Source organism: Acomys minous (assembly GCF_964271855.1).
Source record: "Acomys minous genome assembly, chromosome: 9".
NCBI lineage: Eukaryota > Metazoa > Chordata > Mammalia > Rodentia > Muridae > Acomys > Acomys minous.
Window position 1 is genome coordinate 45,891,132 of NC_140490.1, and position 25,113 is coordinate 45,916,244.

Consider the following 25,113-nt stretch of genomic DNA (forward strand, 5'->3'; position numbering starts at 1 on the left):
TAACTGAAAAATTGACATTCCAAGTTTTGCCTTACTGAGTGTGGCATAGTTATGTATTCTAAGTAGTCTTGAACTTTTAAAAATAAAATGAAGTTACTTGTAAATAATTTGGTCTTTTCTAGGCTTAGTTTTTGAGCTTTCTTAGCTGAAACCAGAAAGGCTCTGAGGCCCAAATTTTTCTGACTATTAAGGTGGAAACCATTTTCTGCTGTTAGGTAAAACTATGAAGGCTTCGTTCTTTTTCACAGGAATATGTGTTATTCCCCACCCCTTGCGTTCCCTCTAACCTTTTCTCAGTGGTTTTCTCCTGGACAGTGCTGCTTTGCGTCACGTGCTGTTTGTTCAGTAGATGCCTGAGGAAGGGGAGCCACTGTACATTGCTGGGTTTCTCCCTCTCTTCGCACTGTTCCTCCATCTCAAGGTGACCTCCAGGCCCTGCTTCGGTTTCCTGTTTGTTCTGTGACCAGAAAAATTTCTCCACCAGGGAAGTTCATTGCTCACTTCACTTACTCTCCACGTCACTGATTTCCCTTCACTGTTTCGAAGCACACTGCTCCCACATCTATTGCTTCGTACATTTTGTCCTTTTAAAGTTCTATTTATGTGGAAGACTTTATCTGTTCCCTGTGACTTCTGCTATTTGTTAGTTCACTGCTGTGAGTTCAAGGCCAGCCTGGTCTACAAAGCAAGTCCAGGACAGCAAAGGCTACACAGAGAAACCCTGTCTCAAAACAAAAACAAAAACCCCACAAAAACAAACAAACCAAAACCAAAACCAAAACCGAACAAGAAGTAAATAGGAAATAATTTGAAAATCTCACTTATGTCAAATTCCTAGAAATAAAATTCAAAATTCAAATTCAATTAAATCCAGTTCCATTCAAATTCCTAGTCTTTTTTTTTCCCCCAACGCTTTGTCTTTCTGGTACAACCAGTAAGTGATTTTTGTATGGGTAAAATAATTTAAAACATTACAGCTTTAAATTTCTTCAAACTTAGTTTGCCCTTATCTTCTTGTAATCTTAAAAAAAAAATTCAGAATTATTTTCAAGAAACAACCTCCACAGCACTTTTGGAATAAAAAAAAAAGTGCATCCATACATGCTACAGTTTAAAACACACTATGCCATTTAAAACAGAAGTGAAACAAAACAAAAGAAAAGTGAGTTGGCAGGATGTGTTAAAAAGATAACACATATTTTAAAAATAATTGATCAATGAGCCTCCTTAAAACTATCTGAAGATTATTTCCGGTTGGCTCTGCGTGCTAGGGAGGCCTTGTAGTCGCCGAAGCTTCAGGTTGCAGCCTCTGAGTCAGTATAGGGCGTCCTGCTGTACGCAGCATTCTGGGTACTGTAGTTCTCACATCTCTAGAGCTGCGTGGGTAGTGGAGTGCGCGCGCGTCACCCCGGCCGGTGTACTTCCGCATCCTGCAGTCGTCACCTGTGCCTGTAGACGGTCGTCCCGCGGTTCTGGTGAGCGAGAGTGCAGACGACCCCTGCTCCTGCAGATCCCTCTAGGCGGAAAAGAGTCCACCCGCAAGGTTCAGGCGTTGGCGGCTGCTCCATCCTTGATGCGCGGAGTCTTTGGGAGTGGAATCAGTTGCGCTGCCCTTCTCAGAGGAGGGTCTCGGTGTAGACCCTCAGGTGGGGACGGGGCCATGTGGGAATGAAATTCGGGCTCCAGTACTTTTGTCCCAGACAAGCTGCAGGTTAGTCTGGCACAAGACTTGCTTCCCAGGCTACGTTGTAGGTGTGTGCCCCGTGTTTGTGCGCCGCCGTCTGGGAGATTGGACCAGGGGTACCCAGATGTCATCCCCCGACTCCCACCCTCCCCTGAGACTGGGAGGTGAGGGATAGGAGCATCCTCTGCAGGACGGGAGTCTTGGGTATTCTAAGTCTTATGGAGCTGCAGCGCCCAGTAAATTTGGAACTACAGCTTGCTCACTGGGACCTGTGTTCGCGCAGGATTGCCTTGGGGGAAAACATACAAAATTGCCTAATTGAAGGGAAGGACACAGACCAAGAGACTGGCCCCAGTCTCTTGGACTTTGAAGCTTGGATCCCTGGGGCGTGCCAAGGCTTGTGTGTGTACGTGGGGAGTGTGTGCGGGAGACGGAGGGCTTGGAGGTGTTGGCCTTTGTATAAGTTGTCAGCTTCTGACCTTGTGTGGCTCCCTTAAGCTTTGGAACCTTCCAAGAGCCTGGTGTGCTGCAAGGGGGAAGGAACATTTCCCTATGTTTCAGGGCTTGTTGGTTGACTTGCTGAACTGTTGGAGGTGTGGCCAGGCTTTTCTTTCTCGTGTTCTTTTAGTGATCTTTTAGTGATCTTATTTTGATGATATTCACCACCCAAAATTCTTCCCAGATCCACGTGCTTTCACTACCTAACCCATCTTTGTGTCACTTTTTTCTTCTTTTTTGTTTGAAAACCCATTAAGACTAATTTGTGCTGCCCACGTATTCTTGGATATTTCACTGGATTGCGATTGGCTTACCACAGGCTAGACCCTTAGAGGAAACTGTCTCCTCCTCTCCCAGTAGCTAATAATTGCCAGTAGCCCCACAGTAGGGATTTGGTGCCGAACTCCCATCTCTAGGCTGAGATTTGTTCTGGCTTGGTCTTGCACAGGTCTTGAGCATGGTGTTGTAACTGCTGTGAGTTCACATGTACAGCTGCCTAGCGTGGCCTGAAGACGTTGCTTCTCTGCAGTCACCCACACCACCTCTGGCTCTTACACCCTTTTTGTTACCTCTTTCTCAAAGATTCCTGAGCCTTGGCCGGGCCTTTGTAGTATATATGTTCCTTTTAGGGCTGAGCTGGCTGCAGTTTTTAGTCTCGGCACCTGGCCAGCTGTGTGGGTCTCCATGTTAATAATTATTTATGCAAATAGAAGTGTCTCAAATGGAGAAGGAGAGAGAGAGGCATTAATGGATAGGTAAGCCAGATACTCATTAGGAACTGGTCTAATACTGTCTCCACTTAGCAGAATAATAGCAGGAGGTTCTCCTGGAGGAGCTGTTCCATGTCTAGGTAGGGTCTTGTCCTGACTATGGTATAGGTTTCATCTTGTGCAGCGACACTTTTATCCAATCAGAAAGCGGTTGGTTTCTCCCATGATGCTTTGCCACTGTTGCGCCAGTGGGCCTATCTGCGTATCTTGCCAGGGCAGTCATTATTGTAGTTTTTTCAGGGCTCATGGCAAGGGAGGATTGGTGATTACTTTTCCACTCTGGTAGCACGTGCAGCACCTTTTAGCAGTTGAAAGCTAGCTGGAAGAGATGAAGCTTCCAAGTCAGTGCTAGCTTGATTTCTTCATGTTCTACGACTCAAATATATATACAGTGTTCAGCAATAGGGTCTCGCTGTCAAGTTTTGGAGGGTAACAAAGAGCGATCGTGGCAATAGCCTGTCATGTTTGGGGAGGGGTCTTTGGGGGCCTCAGTGGCTAACAATTCTGAAAGAGGTAACCCATTCCTAGCAATGGACTTTTAATTTAGTCTCTGGTGTCTAGTGGGGCTATCAGTACACGATGGCTACATTTTAACTCTTTCTCTTTCTGTGTATTTTTTCCTTTTTTTTTTTCACATGCTTCCCCTCCCCCCCCCAAAAAAAGGTCTCTAGTGTTATTTATCCCCCTCTCTGGACTTATTTTTAACTTTACAGTATGAAAACATTGTAGCCATTCCAAGAATTATAACAGCTCTAAAGTTCCATGGATTCATAGCTTTATCACTTGTCAAGGAGTGAGCGGCCCTGTACTCAGTCTTCATCTCCAAGTATGGATTTCCTTGGGATTGGCTCCTTTCTAGAGGCCTGTGCTAGAGCCTGCTTGTGAGTCCAGTTGCTCCCGCATCCCCCAGGGCAAGGAACGCTTCTGGTGTGTCTCTTTATTGAGCCACTTTGAACAAGGTTATTGTAGAACGTTATCCCCTGAGCGTAAGAGTCACCATCTTCATCAGAAGGGCTCAGACTACTCAGAACAGAGTTCACTTGACTCAGTTTATGTGGGTACATTTCTCAGTTTGCTCCCGCTGCCCCCAGTCCTACATTGTCTTGATTAGTGCTGCTCTGTAGGTTGTGAACCCTGGCAGTGTTTGGCTTTATTTAGCATTGTATTAACTCTTTTGTGTCCTTTGTCTTTTTGTATGAATTTTTGAACGTTTTTAATATCTGCAAAGTAATCCCCCAAGATTTTGATGGGGATGTATTTCTATCTGTAGTTCAGGTTGGGGAGACTTGACACCTTAACTAACAATGGTGAGTTTTCCTACTTACTATATGGTGTATGTCTTCATTTATTTAGATCTTTCATTTCTTCCAGCAAAGTTTTGTAGTTTTCCTCATAGCCATCTCATAAAGAAAAACTTATATTTAGTATTTCTTTGTTTGGATGTTATTGTAAGTATTGTACCATTTTAATCACAAATTCCAGTAGTTCATTGCTAATGTATAGGAAAATAACATTTTATTATTAACTTTGTATCTACTAGTTAAAACAACTTTCTTTAGGAGTTTTTGCTGATTTTGTGGGATTTTTTTTCTCTCTCTCCACAAACAGTCATGCCATCTACAGACCAAATCAGAGTTCTTTCATTTACTGAGCACTTAAAATATGTCTCTGTAAGGGTCACATGTTATATTTGAGTGACATAGCTCTTAAGTACTTTTTCACCCCGTGAAAGCTTCCCTCCATGTATATTTTAAAACTTTTATTTGTTGAGGGCATCATATTTAACAATAATTATAAATATCAATTCATCATTCAGAACCTTTGCTCCCCTTTTTTAATAATGACTGTCGTTTCCCTCTATGAACCCAAGTATCATAATCGTACCTACCACTATTTATAATTTTCTAGCATTGTCTCACGGCCCATTTAGATTTAACTCTCCCCTATCGTCTCCTGCTCTCATTTATGTATGTAAGCCAGGATCCAGTTCAGGTCCGAGACCATGCGAGGAATGATTTTTTTCTTATCCTTAGTTAAGAGAAGAGCTCCCTCTGTCCCTTCCTTAAACGATGTTTATGACGTTGGCATTTTATGAAATTGATCACGTGTTGCTGATGACCTGGATTCCCAGTGTCATTTCAAATACTGGGATCCTCATCTTGGATTTGTGAGTGGGTGTAGCCAGGGTCACATGAAGTCACTGATCAAAAACAAAAACAAAACAAAACAAAAAATAATTGGCTGCAGGGTGCAGGTGTGCTCTCTGTCACCCTGCCCATCTTACCGCGGGCATGTCCACACTTTGTACTGGGTCGGGAGGCTGAGGCATGACGGGCCTCCTTACTAAGCCCTCACACTTTTCTTCTTGTTCCTCAGGTTGTACTCTGAGAGGAGAATCCTCTAGGGAGATTATTCCGGAGTGTGGGAAATGGCCCCGGGGCTCCTGTCAACCAGAGACAAGGTAAGTCCTGACATTTCCCATGTCCTTTTGCCCATTTCCTGCCTGACATCTTCTTCCTGGGTGTTAGGCAGTGGCTAGCCAGCCCCTTCCCCCAATCTGGGAGGTCTAACCTACCTTACCTGGAGCGGAGCTTTCTATACGGTTTCTTTGCTTCATTAAGGACAAAAGTATTTGCTGGGTAGTTAACTGTGACCATCACATGGCTAACATAAAAACACAGGATATCCAGCCTTGAAACACGGTGATACCCAAGGCCTAACAGATGTATATGGAGGCATACATTCGTGCGAGCATGCGTGTGCGTGCGTGCATGGTTCACACATGTGGGCCCGGAAGCTGGAAGTCCACCTTGAGTGTCATTCTTCTGGAGTCATGCGTTTTGTACTTTTGAAATGGAGACTCTCACTGGAACCTGGGAGCTCACTGATTAGGACAGGCTAGTGAGCGCTGGGGACCCCAGGGATCTTCCTCCCGAGCTGGGATGTCAGCATCTGGCTTTTTGCATGGGCACTGGCTGGGGCATCAGGCTCAGGTGCTTACGGTTTCAAGGCATGCCCTTTCCCAAGAGCTGCCTTCCCAGCTTCCGGGATGGCTGTGGAAGGATTTTTGCAGACTGGAGAGTTGGAGGAGACCGTCCTCAGGAAGCTTAGCCTCTCTCAGACCTAGTGACCGCAGGCTGTCCGTGACTGTGGTTGAAGTTTACACTAGCTGGTAGCCTTTGGCTCATCACTTTCTCTGTGTAGAGGCGAAGATGCTGTACCCACTGTCTGTATGCGGATCGTGGATAACTTGGTTTTGTGGCCATCATGCTTTGTGCTTGACTTTTCTTATATTCATGGTCCTTGGCTGATGATGAGGGGATGTCTTGAAAAGCCCATTATAACTCAGATATGCTGTAGGTAGAAAGTGGAGTCCATATACCCGAGGTACCAAACAGAAGAACTTAGCCTTACAGGGCACCTAAAAGGCACTAGTTACTACCCTCATGATTATATGACTCACCAGGAGCTGTGCCTTTTGCTACCGACAGCACTGTAGAAATGCAATACCATGTGTCTTGTGCTCAGGAAGAAACCAACATGCAGAATCAGAATGAATGTATATGACTTTTATACTACTGTAAAATTAAGAGTATACATTGGACCATTTTAAATTGAGGGATCGTCCATGCTTAAAGAATTGGAAGATGATGCTTAAAAGTCTGGATTGGGCTGAGGTAATAGGTCGGTTGATAAAATTCTTGTCTCGTAAGTGTGATGACCTGACTTTGATTCCCCAGAACCTGTATTTAAAAAAAAAAAAAAAAAAGCCAGGGAAGGCTAGAGAGATGGCTCAGAAGTTAAGAGCATTAGCTACAGCAGGGTGTGATGGTGCTTGCCTTTAATCCCAGCACTAAGGAGGCAGAGACTGGTGGATCTCAGAGTTCAAGGTCAGCCTGGTCTAAAGACTCAGTTCCAGGACAGCTGAGCTACACAGAGAAACTCTGTCTGCCTTGAAACAAACAAACAAAACAAACAAGCTCTCTGGTGAGCTGGAGTTTGGTTTCTAGCACTCACATGGGTTGGCTCACTACCACCTGTAACTCTATCTCTCGGGAGTCTGATTCCCTCCTCTGGCCTCCCTGGGGCAGCTGCATTCATGGTCACATAGATGTGTAATAGACATACATATACATACAAAAAGCCAGGGGATGGTAAGATAGCCCAGTGGGTAAAGGCACCTGCTGCCAGTGGCCTTAGTTTGATCCTGCTACTCACAAGGTAGAAGGAGAGAGAACCAAGCCCTGCAAGTTGTCCTCTGACCTCTACACATATGCTGTGGTATACATGCTCTCACACCCCCACAGCCACGCCCCCCCCAAATAAAGAAATGTTTAAAAAAAAATCCAAGCGTGGTGGTGCATGCTAGGGATCCCAGTGCTGGGGAGGCAGGGATGGGCAGATCTGTCTGGGGCTCTCTGTCCAGGCAGCCTAGCTTAGTTAATGAACCTCAGGCCAGTGACAGACTTTGTCTCATAAAACAAGGTGGCCAACACTAGAGACACGATAGCTGAGGTTTTCCTCTGGCTCCATATTACATGCACGTGCGCCCTCATCACATGAAGGCTGTGTGCGCACATGTGAACCACCTGCCTCTTGGACAGCTGCCAGCCCACACTGACAAGACAAGTTAAGGACATGATGTAACACAGCGCAGTTAATATTTATCAACCACCTGACCAGACAGTTGCTAAGGAGAGCACTTTTGTGTTATTACGCTAGTTACACAAATCTTTCTTGCCACTTCTGCTGAGTTTTGCTTTGCGCTATAAATATACCAAGCGAATGTTTTTGAGAGAAGATCTAGATGTTATTGTTTTTCTGGGGCCATATGGTAGGTATTTACATATTCCTGGATAAGTTGAGAATTGTTGGTTTTGATATAATCAGAAAGAAACTGAGAGCTGTGTGTCCCTCATTTGTCAAATCTTTTATATCTTTGTAGAACATTTTTACTATTTATTTGTTTGTTTGTTTGTTTTGAGATAGGCTTTCACAAGCTCTGGCTGGCCTGGAACTCCCTATGTAGACCAGGGTGGTCTTGAAATCAGAGATATGCCTGCCTCTGCCTTCCAAGTGATGGGATCAAAGGAGTGTCCCACCACACCTTGTTGTTTTTTAAACAAAACCCCAAATATTCGATTTTACCAATACTCAGGAGCCAGATGCTGGGGTGAACGCCTACTAGCTCAGAGAGGCAGAGAAAACACCTAGTTGACCTTTCTACTTAGCCAGCATCCCAGAAGGAAAAAACCCCTTTCTTCTCCATGCTGTCTAAAAGCCCTTCAAACTGAATGTCCCTCCTTTCTGCTTCCTGTGTGTCTCTCTATCCATGTTCTGTACTTCCTCTCATTCTCTATGGTTTTTTCCTATGCTCACTCCCTGTCAATTGGTTGCTTGCTCTGCCTATTGCCCTATGGTTGACTTTGTTTAATCCTGTTTATAGAAAGCTCTTGGATTAGAGTTGTGTGCTAGGGTTGAGCCACACCACAACTAGAAACAGGTTTTTTCTAGTACACAATCTCTGGGTTCACAGTGTGATCAAATATCTTCTAATAACACCTGGCTCCTACAGAAACATTCTTGGTCTACAGTAGTTTTTAAAATTGTATTTTCAGTTACTGTATTGTGTATCCGATCTGAAATGCACAGAGAAACATGACATCTATATGTATCTATATGTATCTATATGTATCTATACGTATGATACTTGAAGGATTTTACTTGGAAGTTGAATTATAACATTAAAGAGCTGTTAGGGATAGGATCATAGTTAATTAGAAATCAATTAACAGCTTTTCATTGACTTTTTTAAAAAGATTTATTTATTTATTATGAATACAGTGCTCTGCCTGCATGTGTGCCTGCAGTCCAGAAGAGGGCATCAGATCACATTATAGATGGTTGTGAGCCACCATGTGGCTGCTGGAAATTGAACTCAGGACCTTCAGAAGAGCAGTCAGTGCTCTTAACCACTGAGCCATCTCTCCAGCCCTCTTCATTGACTCATTTTTTGAAAGTCTGTTGCAAACCATGCTTTACAAAAAATAATAACCACACTTCAGGCTCCATTACTGCAAGGTTCCCTATTTGATTAGAAGATCCATCGTTGGAATTTTAGATGTGAGAAATGGGGACCAGAGAGAATGCTCAGTGGTTGAGCACACTTGTTGCTCTTGCAGAGGCCCTGGCGTGATGATTCACAGCCGTTAGTACCTTCTGTTCCAGGGGTCCAACCTCTTCTAAACTCTGCACCAGGTGTGCATGTGATGCACAGATAATACATGCAGGCAAAACACCCATACGCATGAAAATAAAATAAGTATATCTTTAAAAATATATTTGCATATGACTTATATAATATAAACTTTACCCATAAGAAATATGCAATTCAGTGAATTTTAGCTTATTATAAACTAGTATGTATTAAATTGTACAGCCTTCACCACCATAATGTTTTCATCACTTCCAAAGAAATATAAAATCCGCAGGAGTTATTCTACCCTATGCTCTCTTCTAACTCCTGTTAAGCACTGCAGTGGTTTGAAAGTGCCTCCAGGGGATTGGGCTGTGGCATAGTCTGCAGAACATTTTCTTGGTTGGTGACTGATGGAGAGGGCCCAGCCCATTGTAGGTGGGGCCACCCCTGGGCTGGTGGTCCTGGGCTCTATAAGAAAGCAGGCTGAGCAAGCCAGAGGGAGCAAGCAGTCAGCAGCCCGCCTCTGTGGCTTCTGCATCAGCTCCTGCCTCCAGGTTCCTGTCCTGCTTGAGTTCCTGTCCTGGTTTCCTTCAGCGATGGACTATGATGTGGAAGTGTAAGCCCAATAAACTGTTTCCTGCTCAACTTGTCTTTTGGTCATGGTGTTTCATTGCAGCAATAGAAACCCTAACTAAGACACACGGTAAGCAGAAATTCTGGTAAAGTTATAACAGTTTTTGTTGTTGTTTGTAGTTATATACAAGATTACTCTGAACTTTGCATAGGAAAGAGTGGGGAATTTTAAAATAGTTAAGTAAGTTTGTAGGTGAAGTTTGTTGGCTGTGTGGTCCATATCTAATCCCAGCTACGCGGGAAGCCGTGGGAGGCGAGTCGGGAGTTGAGCTAACATCGACAGCACAGCAAGAACCACTTCAAATAAAGTAAAATAAAAAAGTGTAGAGCAGAGGATTCAGTCTTTTTTATTTCAAGCCTCTCTGTATAGCTGCAACAGTTAAAACGGTGGGTTTTGAAGGTCTTGTATAGGCCTTCATCAGTAGAGCAAAGTAGGGAACCCAGCATTTCCGGGTTCTTTGTATGGAACTGGCACCCAGATATGGAAGTCGTTCTCAACATACAAAGATGAGGTTCAGAGTAAAAAGCAGGGCCTGTAAACTTCACGCTGTTGCACCTGGTCGCCACATGCTTACTGCCTTGGTTCTGGGTAGTGACTTAAACTGGTTGCTGGTTTTAGCTAGGCTGGTTCTTTCATGAGCAGGAATATGTTTTTTGTTACAGGCATTAATGGCCTTCCATGATGTGGCTGTGGCCTTCAGCCAGATGGAGTGGGAACTGTTGAGTCCAGCTCAGAAGACCCTGTACAGGGAGGTCATGCTGGAGAACTACGGCCACCTGGTCTCCCTGGGTAAGGCTGCCCTGGCTTAGGTCTCAGATTGACCTGTGGGCATCTCAAACACCCGTGTAGTAGCCAACGTGCTCTGTTCTTCTTTAGAATGCCCATGGTTTGTAGTGAAGTGTGTGTGTGTGTATGTGTGTGTGTGTGTGTGTGTGTATCTACAAGCATACATGCAATGATTGATTGTATTTCTAGGTTGCATCCTTCAAATATGGAGGAGCTTAATTTAGTCAAGCACAGGGAGCAATTACCCTGCCTTTGAGCCAGGATCCCTGCCCTTGCTCGTTCTTTCTTAGTATTCAGATTTTAAAAAATTATTTATTTATTTATTTATTTATTATTATGTATACAGTGCTCTGCCTGCGTGTACACCTGCAGGCTAGAAGAGGGCATCACATTCTAGATGCCTGTGAGCCACCACATGGTTGCTGGGAATTGAACGCCAGACCTCAGTGCTCTTAGCCCTCTCTCCAGCCCCATTCGGATATTCTTTTCCCATCTCTGTACTTCCTTTCTGGCCATATGGCATTTCCTACATTGGCCCGGAGTTCTGTTGTAGCCTCTTAAGCCACTAGCCTAAGGTCAGCTTGATTTTGTTTCTCCTGAACAGGAATAGCATTTTCCAAACCAAAACTCATCACACAGCTTGAACAAGGAGTGGAGCCCTGGAGGGACGGATGTGGTTGCTTGTTGGACCTTTGTCCAGGTGAGTGGAGTGCTCTGGGCAGGGCAGATGAGAATGTGAGGCATTGAGGAGCTCAGCAGGTGAGGCAGGGGCGCTCTGTAGTGCGTGAGCTCACCTATATCCCCCCCCTCCCCAGCTGCAGGTAAGGCTGTGTAGCGCTGCCTCCTCCTCCCGCCCCCTCATGCTTGCCAGGAGAGGGCTCCTCTGGATGTCTACCTCCCCAGGGCACCTGATTTCTCTGCTTGGCTCCAGCAGCACGGTTAGGATTTCCTCCCGCACCCTTGCCAGTCTCGCTTTTTGATCTTCAAAACAGTACCTGCCGTTCGAGACTGTCTAGGATGCTCCTGCTGAATGCTCTTCACTTTCTGTTCTTGACCCAGAAACTGCTGCACATCACATCCGCCTCCTGTAAATCCCCATAGCTTTGTTTTCTTTATGATGGCTTAATTAAGATTACAGCAGTCTGGCAGCCCTGTGGTCTAAGAGCTCATTGTCCACCAGGGGGCAGGCTTGTTCCTTCTCGGACTGTCCAGCTTCCCCCACCTCTGTGCCTGTTCACTCTCCAAGCCTCCTGTAGCCCTTTCATCCTACCCGGTGGACCCCTCAGTGTATCACGATATTTTGCACATTTTAAAACTGCTTTTCCACTTTGCACTCATACTATGCACCCTCCAATTCATGGCAATTAGAGAACGTCACTCTAGGTTGGTATAACACTGTGGAAGAATGCAAGAGCCGGAGCTGGGACTGAAGTAGCTGGCCTGTACACACGTGTAGCTCTGAATGGGTTAGGTGTGGCCAAACTGTGCCGGGGGGCAGGTGAGAGCACGCACTGCAGTGGCAGAGTGTACTCTGTTGACACATCCTCACCAACATTTGGTACGATCTGATACCATTTCCCCATCTTTTTGGGATCTCGTGGGGGGGGGTTCTAGGTGGCTAATATGAGTATCTTCTCGTGTGATCTGTGTCCCCTTCTGGCATTGATTTGAGTGCCCACTTCTCAGTAAAAATTTCTGTTATTGATTACAACGGTAGAACTCTCCCAAAACATTTAGGTCTTTAATTCAATCCAAAACTAATTTTATATGAATATTAGAACGTACAGATAAATTTCTGACTGGCTTATCTTCTTTCGTTAATTAATTTTTGTGTTTAGTGACATTTTAAGACATTTTTGCTTTTTTGTTTTTGAGACAGGCTCTCCTTGTGTAGCCCCGGCTGGCCCAGACTCCCTATATAGACCGGTTAACTTTACACCCACGGAGCTCTGCCTGCCTCGGCCTCCTGAGTGCTGAGATTAAAGGTGTGCACCACCACGCTCTTTATTATATTTTTGTTTCTGTTTCTAAGTCAACCATCTGGGGGATGTTAAACTTTATATGAAACTTGGACTTTGTAAAAGGTCATTTTATTACCTGAGGTATGTTAACATACAATATAAAATTCTATTGAGGTATTAAGAACTAAGGTGTGTTCTAAAATAAAAATCAGTGAATTTGCTGCAGCTGGATTAGGGAACATTCCTGTCACCTCAGACTTCCCATCTCCTCATCACAGTTTCTACTCTCTGACCCTCCTTGTCCTCCTTCCTTTTTAAAGGGAAGATCATATTATTTGATATTTTTGAAAATTAATATAATTAATGCAATAAAAGTAAATTAATTTTATTAATTTTCTTTGAGAATTTTGTGCATATATATAATGCATTTTGATCATATTCACTCTTATTTCTAACCCCCCACTCCTCCCAGGTTTCCCCTCCATGACACAGTTCCAACATCATGTCTACCTTTTCCTTTCTTTTTAAAGATTATCCAGCAAGCCCCATTTGTGTTGCCCATATGTTCCTGGGTGTGAGGCCATACCTTAAAGGGAACTGACTCATTCTTCCCAAGAAGCCACCGAATGCTAATAATAGCTCCCCCTTTCTAATCCATTTCTCCTGATTATAGATTTGTCTGAATTTTCTAGAATTTATGTAAATTGATTCCTGCACATATAACTGTTTCCTACACTTAGCATAATTACTTTGAGTTTTATCCATGTGGCATACATCAATAATTCATTTTTACTGGTGAGTAGAATTACTTCACATTGATATATCACGACTTATTTAACTGCTGACTTGTATCTGAGAGTTGGGCATAAGTAGGGTGTATATTTCTTTAAAATGACATCTAAGTAGGGCCCAGAATCTCTTAGCATGAAAGCCAACTCAGGATAGAATAAAAAATATCACCCATCATACCAAGAGCCAGGAAATTACAACTTGAAGGTGACAATGACATCCAGCTGATGAAAAGACAGGGGGTGGGGATCAGAGATTAGAATTGTCTTTCAGGGCCTGGTGGATGCAGGGCTGTGAATTTAGTACTTGGCTGAGGCAGGAGACTGGCAGAATGGCAGCCTGGGTTATAGAGCGAGTTATAGGCCAACCTGAACAACCGTGAGACCTTCAAAATAAAAGGGGCATAGTTCATGGGTAAAGCACTGGCCTAGTGTCTACAAGGCCTTAGGTTCAACCCCTAGCACTTAATGAATAAGCATTCCAAGGATTTGCAACCGATTACACATGCTTCTGAAACAAATAAAAGAGTATAAAAATATCAGCAAATAAATATTTTACATAAAAAATAAATTTGCAGTTGGCATTACTGAATATGTAAACCCACTGGATGGGCTCAGCTATAGAGTTGGAATGATAGTGAACTTGCCTTGTATGTTAAGATAGGGTCTCACTCTCTGGCCCCATCTGGCCTTGATTGCATAGGGATTCATTTGTCTGACTCCTGAATGATAGGATTAAATATGTGCACCACTACATCCAAGTGGAACTAGATTCCAGAACAATAAAATATCATAAATCTGAACAAAGAAAGGAAATAGACTGAAAAAAGAATGGTTTCAGAGACTTCTGCAATAAAAGCAAGAAAATAGCACTTATGTCATCAGAATCCAAAAAGGATACTGAAAAATATTTGAGAAAATATTGAATACTTTTTGAGAGGTATAAACATATAGATGTAAGAAGCCATAGAAACATTAAATAAATGCCTATGCATAAACATTCATACACATGATAATTACAATTATGGAAACTAAAAAGAGGGGGTGGGGAATCTAGAAGGCACCCAGTGGGTAAAACGTCTTGCCTGTAGAGGATTTTTCATGTGAACTAATTAGGCCAATGAGGACATGGCAAGAATTTTCTTCAAGTGCTGAAAGGATTGTAAATTCTATACCTAGCAAAACTATCTTTGAGAAATGAAAGGAAATTGATTCCTTGATACTATTAGAAATAAAGAATTTATGACACATAATATATTAAATGATAGGTAAGGAAATTCTTCAAAGAGAAGGAAATGGTAAAAGTAATCCTGCTGTCATCCCCCAGACCAAAACCGAACCAACCAACCAATCAACCGACCAACCAAACAACCACAAAACAACAACAACAACAACAACAACAACAACAACAACAACAACAAAAACCCATTAAAAAAAAAAAAAGAGAAGTGGGCTAGAGAGATGGCTCAGAGGTTAAGAGCACTGTCTGCTCTCCCAGAGGTCCTGAGTTCAATTCCCAGCAACCACATGGTGGCTCACAACCATCTATAATGAAATCTGGTGCCCTCTTCTGGCACGCAGGTGTACATGCAGGAAGAGAACTGTATATATAATAAATACATATTTAAAAAAATAAAAATTAAAAGCTAGGCGTGGTGGTGCACGCCTTTAATCCCAGCACTCGGAAGGCAGAGGTAGGTGGATCGCTGTGAGTTTGAGGCCAGCCTGGTCTACAAAGTGAGTCCAGGACAGCCAAGGTTACAAAGAGAAACCCTGTCTCTAAAAAAACAAAAATAAAAAAATAAAAAAAAAATCAAACTAAAAAAAGAAGTTCTGAAGCAGGAGCCTTAGAAAGAAGAAAATATGTTAATAATTAAATCATAAATTTTTACCTTATTACAATCTTTTTTGTTTGTTTGTTTGTTTTGTTTTTTGAGACAGGGTTTCTCTGTGTAGCCTTGGCTGTTCTGGAATCACTTTGTAGCAGGCTGGTCTTGAACTCACAGCGATCTGCCTGCCTCTGCCTCCCGAGTGCTGGGATTAAAGGCGTGCGCCACCACGCCTGGCTACAATGGCCTTTTAAAAAGCATGATAAGTAAGAGTATAGATGATAACGAAACCTAAACCAAGGCAACCTTTTCTATACTTCGAGTGGTAGACTGTTGATAGGTGTACTGGGTGCCTTCCCCCGGGGCATTTCTTTGTGCCTGGTGTGTTAGGTTTAGTGTATTTCTATTCTACCATTAACAGAACGAAGAGGGGGTGATAGGCACCACGTGAATCTTGAACTAGGAAGGCAAATACCATTAATGCCTATGGCTCACAAGTAATCCTCTTGGATTTGCCATCCGCCCGGAGTGGCGGCCTTCTCAGAACCATGTGATACCTTCCCCTTTGAAGCCAGTGTGGACGTCTGCTTGCCTTCTTCGCTTGTGGACTCCACCTCTGTGGTGGAAATGACATTGATTTGATTTGGGGATCATTCTCCTCTTTTTGAAGCACAGTCCAAGTTTATATCACAATAGCTCTGCTAAAAATGAAATATTAAAGAACAAAATCAGTAAATTGAATAGACAGTTGTCAAAAGAAGACATACGAGTGAGCAGTAAATGTGTAAAGCAAACGCCAGTGAGAATGTGGGGAAAAGGAACCCCTGCATATTGCCAGTGAGAATATAAACAAATGCAGCCTCTGTGGAAATCAGTATGACAGGTCCTCAAAAAACTAAAAATAGAACTATTGTATGACTCAGCCATATCGCTCCTAGGTAGATACTGAAGGGATTTGCAGCCAGGTGGATGCTACCGGGAATCATGTTAAACAAAATAAGCCAGAGTGGTGTGTTCTCTCTCTGTCTCTCTCTCTCTCTGTGTGTGTGTGTGTGTGTGTGTGTGTGTGTGTGTGTGTATGTGTGTGTGCACGTGTAGGTCACAAAGCTTAATGGGAATCGTTGTAAAGGTGGGAGGGCCACGTAAGGGAAGTGTGAGACAGAGACGGTAATGGAGCACATGTAATAGGAAGGCAGACGTTGGGAGGAAGAACCAGCTCGAGGGGTGTAGGGAAGATAACGGGGTGTGTAATGACATGCATGTATGAAGGTGCCGTGATGAAAAACCCTAACTTATAAAATCTGTAATATCGAAAAAGCAATTTCTTCTGTCCAGAGCTTTAGAAGCTGAGAAGTCTGGCAGCCTTCCTCTACTTTATCCTGTTTTCCTCTTCTCTTCTAGTCCCACCTGGCAGAGTTTCTGGTGCCGTAATCCCATGTCTGTGGCAGGCTTCTGCAATTGTGGGCGATTATACGGTGCCTACTGGCACTCTCAGTGTTCTCTTCAGAACAAGCTGTCTCATCTTTCCAATATGCGTAAGCTGAGACGTCTCCTTAACAATTCAATTAGTCTCTTTTTGCGTTTTCCACTGCGCGGTAAAGACAATCGAAGCTGCAATTGTAATACTTTGCTTAGAAAATTTCTCAGCTAAATAGTCCACTGTGCACAAGCACTACTCTCCCACAAACACTGGAGTACAATTCAGAAGCTTGTTTTCCATATTTCCTACCAGCGCCCCCTGTAGGCCCTTTTTAGCATGTAATCACAACTCTTCTCGCCTCTGTCACCCTGTTCTGAAGTGCTGCCACATTTTTTCCATGTGACAGAAACATCAGCTTGTTGGTACCAAAGATCTGTTTTTCTTCAGAAAGACAGCACAAGTACTGGTAGGATGGAGGTGTTCCTAACTGTAGGAGTTGGCTCACACCCTTAAGGAGACTGACAGTCCTCACAGTTAGTAGTCAGCGAGCTGGAGCTCTGCAGGGAGTGATGCAGTTCCAGGTCAAAGGCCTGTGGGCCAGGGCTTTTGCTTCAGTTGGGAAGCTGAGAAACTATTTCTGAGTAGGAAAACACTCCGGAGATGGATTCTCTTATTGGGGGAAGATCAGCTTCTGGTCCTATTCAGGCCTATGCTTGATGGGATGAAAGTCACTCATGGTAAAGAGGGCAAGCCCAGTGCCACACCACCATACTGCCAAGTGAGGGCAATGGCAGCTGTGCTTAGGTCAGTCGCCACATCAACACAAGACACACAATTCTGCTGCTGAAGACACACAGAAAGGCGTATAGCAAACATGACTAGTATTTATGATCAAGTGGGGATATTGGTAGGACAAGGCAGGACTACCTTTTCTTCCTTTCAAGCCACAGGCAAGAAGTCGGCAGTGCATACATGAACTTAAACTATTAAAAACTCCAGACTTACAGAAGTGTGTGTGTGTGTGTGTGTGTGTGTGTGTGTGTGTGTGTGTGTGTTTTGTTTGATTCTAAACATTGAACCCAGGACCTTAAGTATGTCAGACATGTGCCCTACTGCTGAGCTATAAATAGCTGGTAGCTAGAAAAACAACTGCCAAGAGCTATGTTAGCATGGGCAAACTAGCTTATCAAAATAAATGAGTTCATAAGCTGAATTAGAAGACATTTCCTGATGAGATACTGACCACATAGGGCCTTCGGTGGCCAGACCTGAGTACCAAGGCTGAAAGCTAACTTTCACAGTTTGGAAGGCCATGAAGGAACAGCATCAGTAATTATCCAGAAAAACTTGTTGAGCTAGCAGAGGCACCCAAAGGGCTAGCTGATTGAATAGTTTTCTTAGGAGAAATGTTGCTGTTAATTAAAAATATGGCCCAGTAAATGTTTATTATTAGGCTTATAGTTATTATGGCAGTATTATCTAACATGCTTTACAGTCAATAAAGACACAGACCCCCATGTACTTTAGAATAGCCTATTTTCACCTGGGGCAGGGCAGGTGTTATCGCCCAAGCTACCTTCATGAATCTCCCAGCCTCCGTCCCATGCCATCTGCTTCTGATCATTTCTACCTGCGCTATCTCCCATCCATAATCCCGACATACTTGCTAAGGTTGTTTCATCTGGGCCATTTCTTTCACGTGTGACTTCAGAGTTCCTCCCCTGGGCCCACGTGGCTCTTTCCTATCCCATGGCAAGTCTCTTCCTTCCTCCTCCTCTGTCCATCTGCTTCTTCTTCCCAAGATCCTCTCTGTCCTCAAAGCCCACGAACCTTTGCCCCTTCCTTCTGCCTTGCCTAGGCATAGGCCTTTTATACAACCAATCAGGGAGGCAAGGTTCAGGGCAGCAACTAGATCATGGGAGCCAGTAACTAGCATCAAAACCCATAGCACCAAACCAACATCCAACAGAGAACAGTGGGGCTTCAGGGCAGTTACTCTTACTAGATGCCAAACCGTTCTCTTAGATCAGGTCACATGAATCACCGATGGAGACCAGGCCTCAGCAGACGCCTCTGGCAAAAGGTTCTGCAGCTGGTGTTTTTAGACTTGGTGGATGTGCTCCTGTGGCAGTGACTCCTCTCTGACGTGAAAGGAGTTGTGAGTGGCACGTTAATAGTTGGCTGTGGTCCAACAACAGTCTCTAGAACAGTTGGCAGACCTGTTACTGCAGATGGTTCATGCATACGTCTCACTCTGTATTTGTCAGAAAGAATCAGGTAGGTTGAGAAAGGCTGGCCATTCTGAGCGCTCAGCCAGAGCTTATCGGAGTTTTTACAGTCAGCCCCACGTGGATAAGAAACGATTGTCGTGGGGCAGGCATACTGGCTTGCTATCTCCTAGGCAAGTCCTGTAATCGGAGGGAGAAAATCTAAAAGAAGGAGTCTTGGATTAATTAGGTCACAAGAGCCAGATTCCTTTAAGGGTTCGCTTGTTGGTGCCTCGCTTCACTGCCGAATCCCCCATTTTCTGGTAAGTGAGACCCAGCTTGTTTTCCTCATTTGCTTGTGGGTGAGGGAGCATTCAGTTTAATATCACATATGGATCCCCAACATTTTTTTTTTTTACACCACCGCCTCTCCCATTTGAGGAAACTTTTAGGTAAATGACTTCAAATGCAGTCATTTTCTTATAGAGGAAAGAAGATCCCTGAAGAAATTCGTAATAACTCATTGAGTGAGAGCAAGTATTCACAGAGGCTCATGCTTCTGTTCGCTGCTGTAATGGCAGTAGTTCACAGAGCAGGCACTGCTGGTGAAGCTTCTCAGTGTTTTAGTTTTCCTGACGCTCAGAGTTGTGTGGAGGCCGGGAGGCAGGCCTGTAAAGGGAGTGTCTGTCGTCAATAATGCTACCACCCACAGGGCACCTTTGTGATTCTGACCAGTGCTTTCTCTCTAGCAGAACCCGGGACAGAATTAGAGCCCGCTCTCTCCTGCCCGACATCCTTCGCTAACCCACAAGTCCTCAGAGTGTGTGTGCTGAGTGGACAACCCCCTCAGACTTTCCCAAGCCTACCAGCAGGCGGCAACCTCCAGCCAGAAGCTCCGGGCTGTTCTAGCAGTGAAGGAGGCGAAGAGGGAGACAGCAGCGACTCTCTGCTGCGGAGGGCGAGTCCAACGAGGGTTCTGAAGACGTTCTTTAGCCCATGTCAAGGCCAGGCAGCATGCTGGGTAGAAAGCAACAGAAACCAAACAGACCTTGGCCTGGTCCCAGAAAGGCTCCTCGAGAAGGCAGGCACAATGCTGGAGGGACCCGATGTGTCAGAATCCGGAGCCATCATCGATGGAGCGTTTCCACTAGGACTTACCGATGCCACAAGCCTGTTCGGCCCTCAGAAGCAACATGTATATCCTGACTGTGGACAAGGGTTTTGCCAGAGGTCAGACCTCATGAAGCTCCAGAGGGTGCACGGAGGGGAGAAGCCTTACTCATGCTCTGAGTGCGGGCATCAGTTTACCCAGAAGGCTTCTCTCACTGTTCATCAGAGGAAACACTCGGGAGTGAAGCCACATGTGTGTGGCGAATGTGGGCGAGGCTTCATGTATGTATCGTCCCTCAACAACCACAAAAAGATTATTCACTCTGGAGAGAGACCCCTTGTATGTCCGGATTGTGGGCGAGGCTTCCGCCAGAAGATCGACCTCCTCCTCCACCAGCGCACTCACCTGGACAAAAAGCCCTTCGCATGTCCTGAGTGTGGGAAGGGCTTCTGCCGGAAGGCCTCGCTAATACAACACAGGTGGAGCTCACACTCGGGTGACAATCCCTTCATCTGCTCAGTGTGTGGGCGTGGCTTCAGGCTGCTCTCAAGGCTCCTCACCCACCAGATCACACACTCCGGGGAGAAGCCGTACGTTTGTGCTGAGTGCGGCCAGCGCTTTGGCCAAAAAGGCACGCTCATCCGACATCAGAAGACACACACAGGGGAGAAGCCTCACGTGTGTCGCCAGTGTGGCTGGAGTTTCACCCAGAAGGTCAACCTCATTAGGCACCAGAGGATCCATACAGAGGTAAAGCCTTTCCTGTGTCCCGAGTGCGGGCGAGCCTTTGAGTTTAAGTCGCTCCTCACCAGACACCAGAAGACTCACACAGGGGAGAAGCCCTATGTGTGCTCCCAGTGTGGTAGGGGTTTTAGTCAGAAGATCAACCTCATTGGGCACCAGAGGATCCACGCAGGAGAGCTACCTTTTCTATGCTCTGAGTGTGGACGTGCCTTTGTAAAGAAAGCAACGCTGATCAGGCACCAGAGGACCCATGCAGGGTGGGAGAAGCCATACCAGTGTTCCGAGTGTGGACGAGCCTTTGAGTTTAAGTCGCTCCTCACCAGGCACCAGAAGACACACACCGGTGAGAAGCCCTACGTGTGCCCCCAGTGTGGCAGGGCCTTTAGCCAGAAGTTCAACCTCATCGGGCACCAAAAGACGCACACGGGGGAAAAGCCCTACGTGTGTCCCCAGTGCGGTCAGAGTTTCAGGCAGAAGTTCAACCTCATCAGGCACCAGAGGATTCACACAGGGGAGAGGCCGTTCCTGTGCGCAGAGTGTGGGCGTGCCTTTGGAAAGAAGGTCTCTCTCATCAGACACCAGAGGACCCATGGCGAGGAGAAGCCTTACCAGTGCCCTGAGTGTGGGCGAGCCTTTGAGTTTAAGTCCCTCCTCATCAGACACCAGAAGACTCACACGGGAGAGAAGCCCTACGTGTGCCCCCAGTGTGGCAAAGCTTTTAGCCAGAAGTTCAACCTCATCGGGCACCAGAGGAGCCATACAGGGGAGAAGCCTTACCCGTGCCCTCAGTGCGGGCGTGCCTTTGGTTTTAAGTCACTTCTCACCAGACACCAGAGGACACACTCCAAGTAGAAGGTCTATGCCAACGGCATATGTGAGTAGGGCCTGGATAGGGTGTCACCTCTGACGAGAGGACTCAGTCTAATCTGAACAGAAGCCATTCCTTTGGGCACAGCTTTGGTTTAAACTCTGCCCTCCTTAGACATCAGCAGACCTACTCCGGGAAGAAACCCCGAGTGTGCAGGGAGTGTGGGCGTGGCTCCAGCCGGGAGGTTCACCTCCAAAGACGTAGGAAGACAAAGTGTGGCCATCAGCTCCTGGCATGAGAGGTGTTTGCCTGACCTGTTTTCTTCCTTCTCCCAGGAGCCCAAGGCTGGCAAAATCACTAGTGAATATTCCACTTTCCTGAAATGGAGTAGGGGCAAAGTCCTTGCTTGTTCATGAAATGGTTTATGATTTACTTTCTTCAGTTAGCAGTGTCTGCTAGTTTTCTAGGGCTCCCTAACAGAGGCTTAGGCAAAAGCCAGTCTATCAGACTGGCTCAGCTGTGGTTGTGACCCTACCTCTCCATAGCTGGTGGGTGGTTTCCTTCTACGCTGTGCTCCCATAGGTCCCTCTCTCCTGTACACTTTTTCCTTTTTCCTGGTGCCTCTTCCTCCTGGATAGGAAAACATCCAGATGACCTTGTTGAACCTTGATTCCTTTTTAAAATGCCCTACCTCCAAGTCACATCACACGAGAGATAAGGGAGGCATCAGTATTTATACAGTGGGGATCTGGTTCACTCAACACCTGGCCTCCTGCAGCACCAAAATTCATGGTACTTGGACGTTCAAAATACACTCACAGCTCAGCAAGTAAAGGTACATCCTACAGAAATTGGAAGACATCAGTTTGATCCCTGGAATCCACATAGAAGGAACCAACTCCACAAAATTATCCTCTGACCTCCACATGTGCTGTGGCATATGTACCTTCAATAATAACGATGATACACACTCCGTTCTATAAAGCACTAGAATTCAATCCAGCCAAGTTCCTTTGCACTGTATAGCAAGGATACTGTAGCTGGTATTTTCTACTTTGGGGGTTCTTTTTCCTACCCTTTATTCCTCCCAGTTTCACCCCCATCACTAGATAGAGAAAGAAGAATAGAAGAGGGGAAATCCTTGAGTCTAATTTCTTTCTTTTTGTTTCTTCTTTGCTTAGAGCTAGTCTTTGCTACTTTGTGGGTTCTTCTTTTTCCCACTCTTTATCTCCTCTGGTTTCACCCCCTATCGCTAGCTAGGAGAGAAAGAAGGATAGAGGGGTGAGGAGAGAGAGAGAGTAGTGATATATGCCTCTACTTTCTTCTTGTTTGAGCACGACTGCTAACAAACCAACCCAATGGCCAACAGCCCACTGTCAGGGCTCTAGTATTTATAATACCCTCTGAAAAGTTCCCAGAATTCCAAATGTCACAAAATCACAGAGACTGTCTGCATCTGGCAAAACTACACCTCTGCTAGAGCACGAGGCAAATCATAGTCAGCTGCTGTGGACAGTCCGAAGCGGTCCCATGTCCCTACACCTGGAATTAAAAAGAAAACATATTCTTATACTATTTTTGTGTTTTTAAAAGAAACCAAAATTCTAGAATGCTCACTACAGGATACCAGTTTTTAAATCATGTGTAGCTGATTCCTGTCAGGCCTCAAATGGGGTCTAGCCTCCACATACACAGTTCCAAGCCACTAACACATTTTTAGGTTTGTTATGATAACACCTCACTCTTGGTTCTAAAGTCTGTATAAGCTAGGGTTATCACAGTACCTTTCTGGTACCTTCTCTTCCCTTTCCCCATTCTTGTTCCCAACCATATACCTTTCTTCCTTGCTTCTTTTTTTATTTTTATTTTTATTTATTTTTTATTTTTTTGAGACAGGTCTCATGTAGCCCAGGAAGGCCTTCAACTGACCATTTAGCCAAGACTGGCCTTGAACCCTACTCTTATCTGTACTCCCCAATGCTGGGTTTACAAGTCCATGCTACAATGCCCAACCTTTCCAGTCTTACAAGGACACTTCATTTTATATTAGGCCTAAGCCCTTATAAATTTCTGGACCTTTTAAATGTTCTACCTCCAAATACAATCGTCATCAGAGCTTTAAGGACATGGTTCAATACAATATCACCTCTACATTCCCAAAGTCATGACTCGCCATCAATCTGGCCATAAGAGGTGTTCTTCAACATTCGTTTCCTTTCTCCACAGTGGTAAAGATGTCAGGAAGCACTAGTAAATGCTCTGCTTTTCTGACGGGGAGGGAGGAAAGTTGCATTTTCTCACCAATCATGAGGTACTTGATAAATGCTTTTTACACAGAGCCCTCTGTACTTTATACTCTTTAAATAAACTGGTTCTCTGCAAAGCTGCGCACCCAGGTTTGGACTGCATTGTAATCTACTGTGGAGTATTCTGGGGTATTGAATCTCTTGGGAGCCATGGAGGATTTATACTGCACATTGGAATCTGTCCCTTAAAGTGAATACTACTGTTGCCTGAAACCTCACTTTTCAGAAGGTTCCGGTGTGATGAGAGGGCTACTCACTACATGCTCAGCCTCCCTAGCACAGTCGGAAGGGAAAACACAGTTGTCTTTTCCTTTGCATGACGGGTCTCTGTGGAGCTCTTACTGTCCTGGCACTTACATGTAGACCAGGCTGGCCTCTAACTTAGAGACCCACCTGACTCTGCCTCCTGGTGTTGGGATTAAAGGTGTGCACTGCCACCACCTGGCTCTGCCTCCTGGTGTTGGGATTAAAGGTGTGCACTGCCACCACCTGGCTCTGCCTCCTGGGGTTGGGATTAAAGGTGTGCACTGCCACCACCTGGCTCTGCCTCCTGGGGTTGGGATTAAAGGTGTGCACTGCCACCACCTGGCTGGGCATTTGTTTATCCCCTCAAAGACTCATCTTCTTTAACTGTGCTCACATACCAGTGGTCAAGCCCAAGGTGTCACATCCTTTGGTCACAAATTTCCTTAGTCCTCAAGCCAGGCTTTAAGGATCTCAGGCCACCCACTGTGTGTCTAGTCCAAGGCAGAGCTTTTTTACCCCAGTTTCTCTCATCTTCAGAGCCCAAATGCCCTGACAAGTATATACTCTAGGATTGGCCCCAGCCTGGTCCCTATGATGTCACATATTCACCGTAGGATCTCCAGGAATGGCCCCAGCCTGGGCCCTATGATGTCACATATTCACCATAGGATCAGTCTTCCCAGGACTTGGAACATTTACTGGTTCAGGTGAGGTTTCCCCAGAATGAAACAAAAGGGATTTCAGTGTGGCGGAGTCAAAGCCATGGGAGGATGGATGAAAGAATGGTGAATAGGTATTGCTGGCCCCAGCATGCACCTGGAGATGTCCAGATGTGAGTAATATCCTGGTCAGCATGAGCAGGGCTGGCCAGGAATAGCTAGGGATGGGGCCACCTTAACACATTTACTTCAAAGCCCCTTTGCCTCAGCTTCTCAAGTGGGCTGAACCGAAAGTGGCACGTGTATACATGTGTGTGTGTATGTGTGTGTGTATGTTTGTGTAATCATCTCACATCAGAAAGTTACAATTTTTCATATGAGAAATGGACACTAGCAGTAGTTTTGACCAAATCCATGTCCATTCCCTCCTGCCTACTTCCTCGACAAGCTTTTCCTTCCCAAC

The 25,113-nt window shown here is 45.1% G+C and overlaps 1 protein-coding gene across 5 annotated transcripts; it reads left to right on the top strand.

Annotated features, from left to right (window-relative positions):
- The first annotated feature begins 1,384 nt into the window (after positions 1-1,384).
- On the top strand, positions 1,385-23,830 carry ZNF169 (zinc finger protein 169). 5 transcript variants are annotated; one of them, XM_084795077.1, is made up of 5 exons: positions 1,385-1,752; positions 5,329-5,413; positions 10,448-10,574; positions 11,176-11,271; positions 19,526-23,830. In XM_084795077.1, exons 2-5 carry the CDS (start codon positions 5,381-5,383, stop codon positions 21,481-21,483), a joined length of 2,214 nt encoding a protein of 737 aa, XP_084651203.1. In that variant the 5' UTR covers positions 1,385-1,752; positions 5,329-5,380; the 3' UTR covers positions 21,484-23,830. The 5 variants fall into 5 exon arrangements, with proteins under 5 accessions (XP_084651203.1, XP_084651207.1, XP_084651204.1 ...); XM_084795081.1 differs by having other exon boundaries at positions 19,529-23,830; XM_084795078.1 differs by having other exon boundaries at positions 1,385-1,711.
- The last annotated feature ends 1,283 nt before the right edge of the window (positions 23,831-25,113 follow it).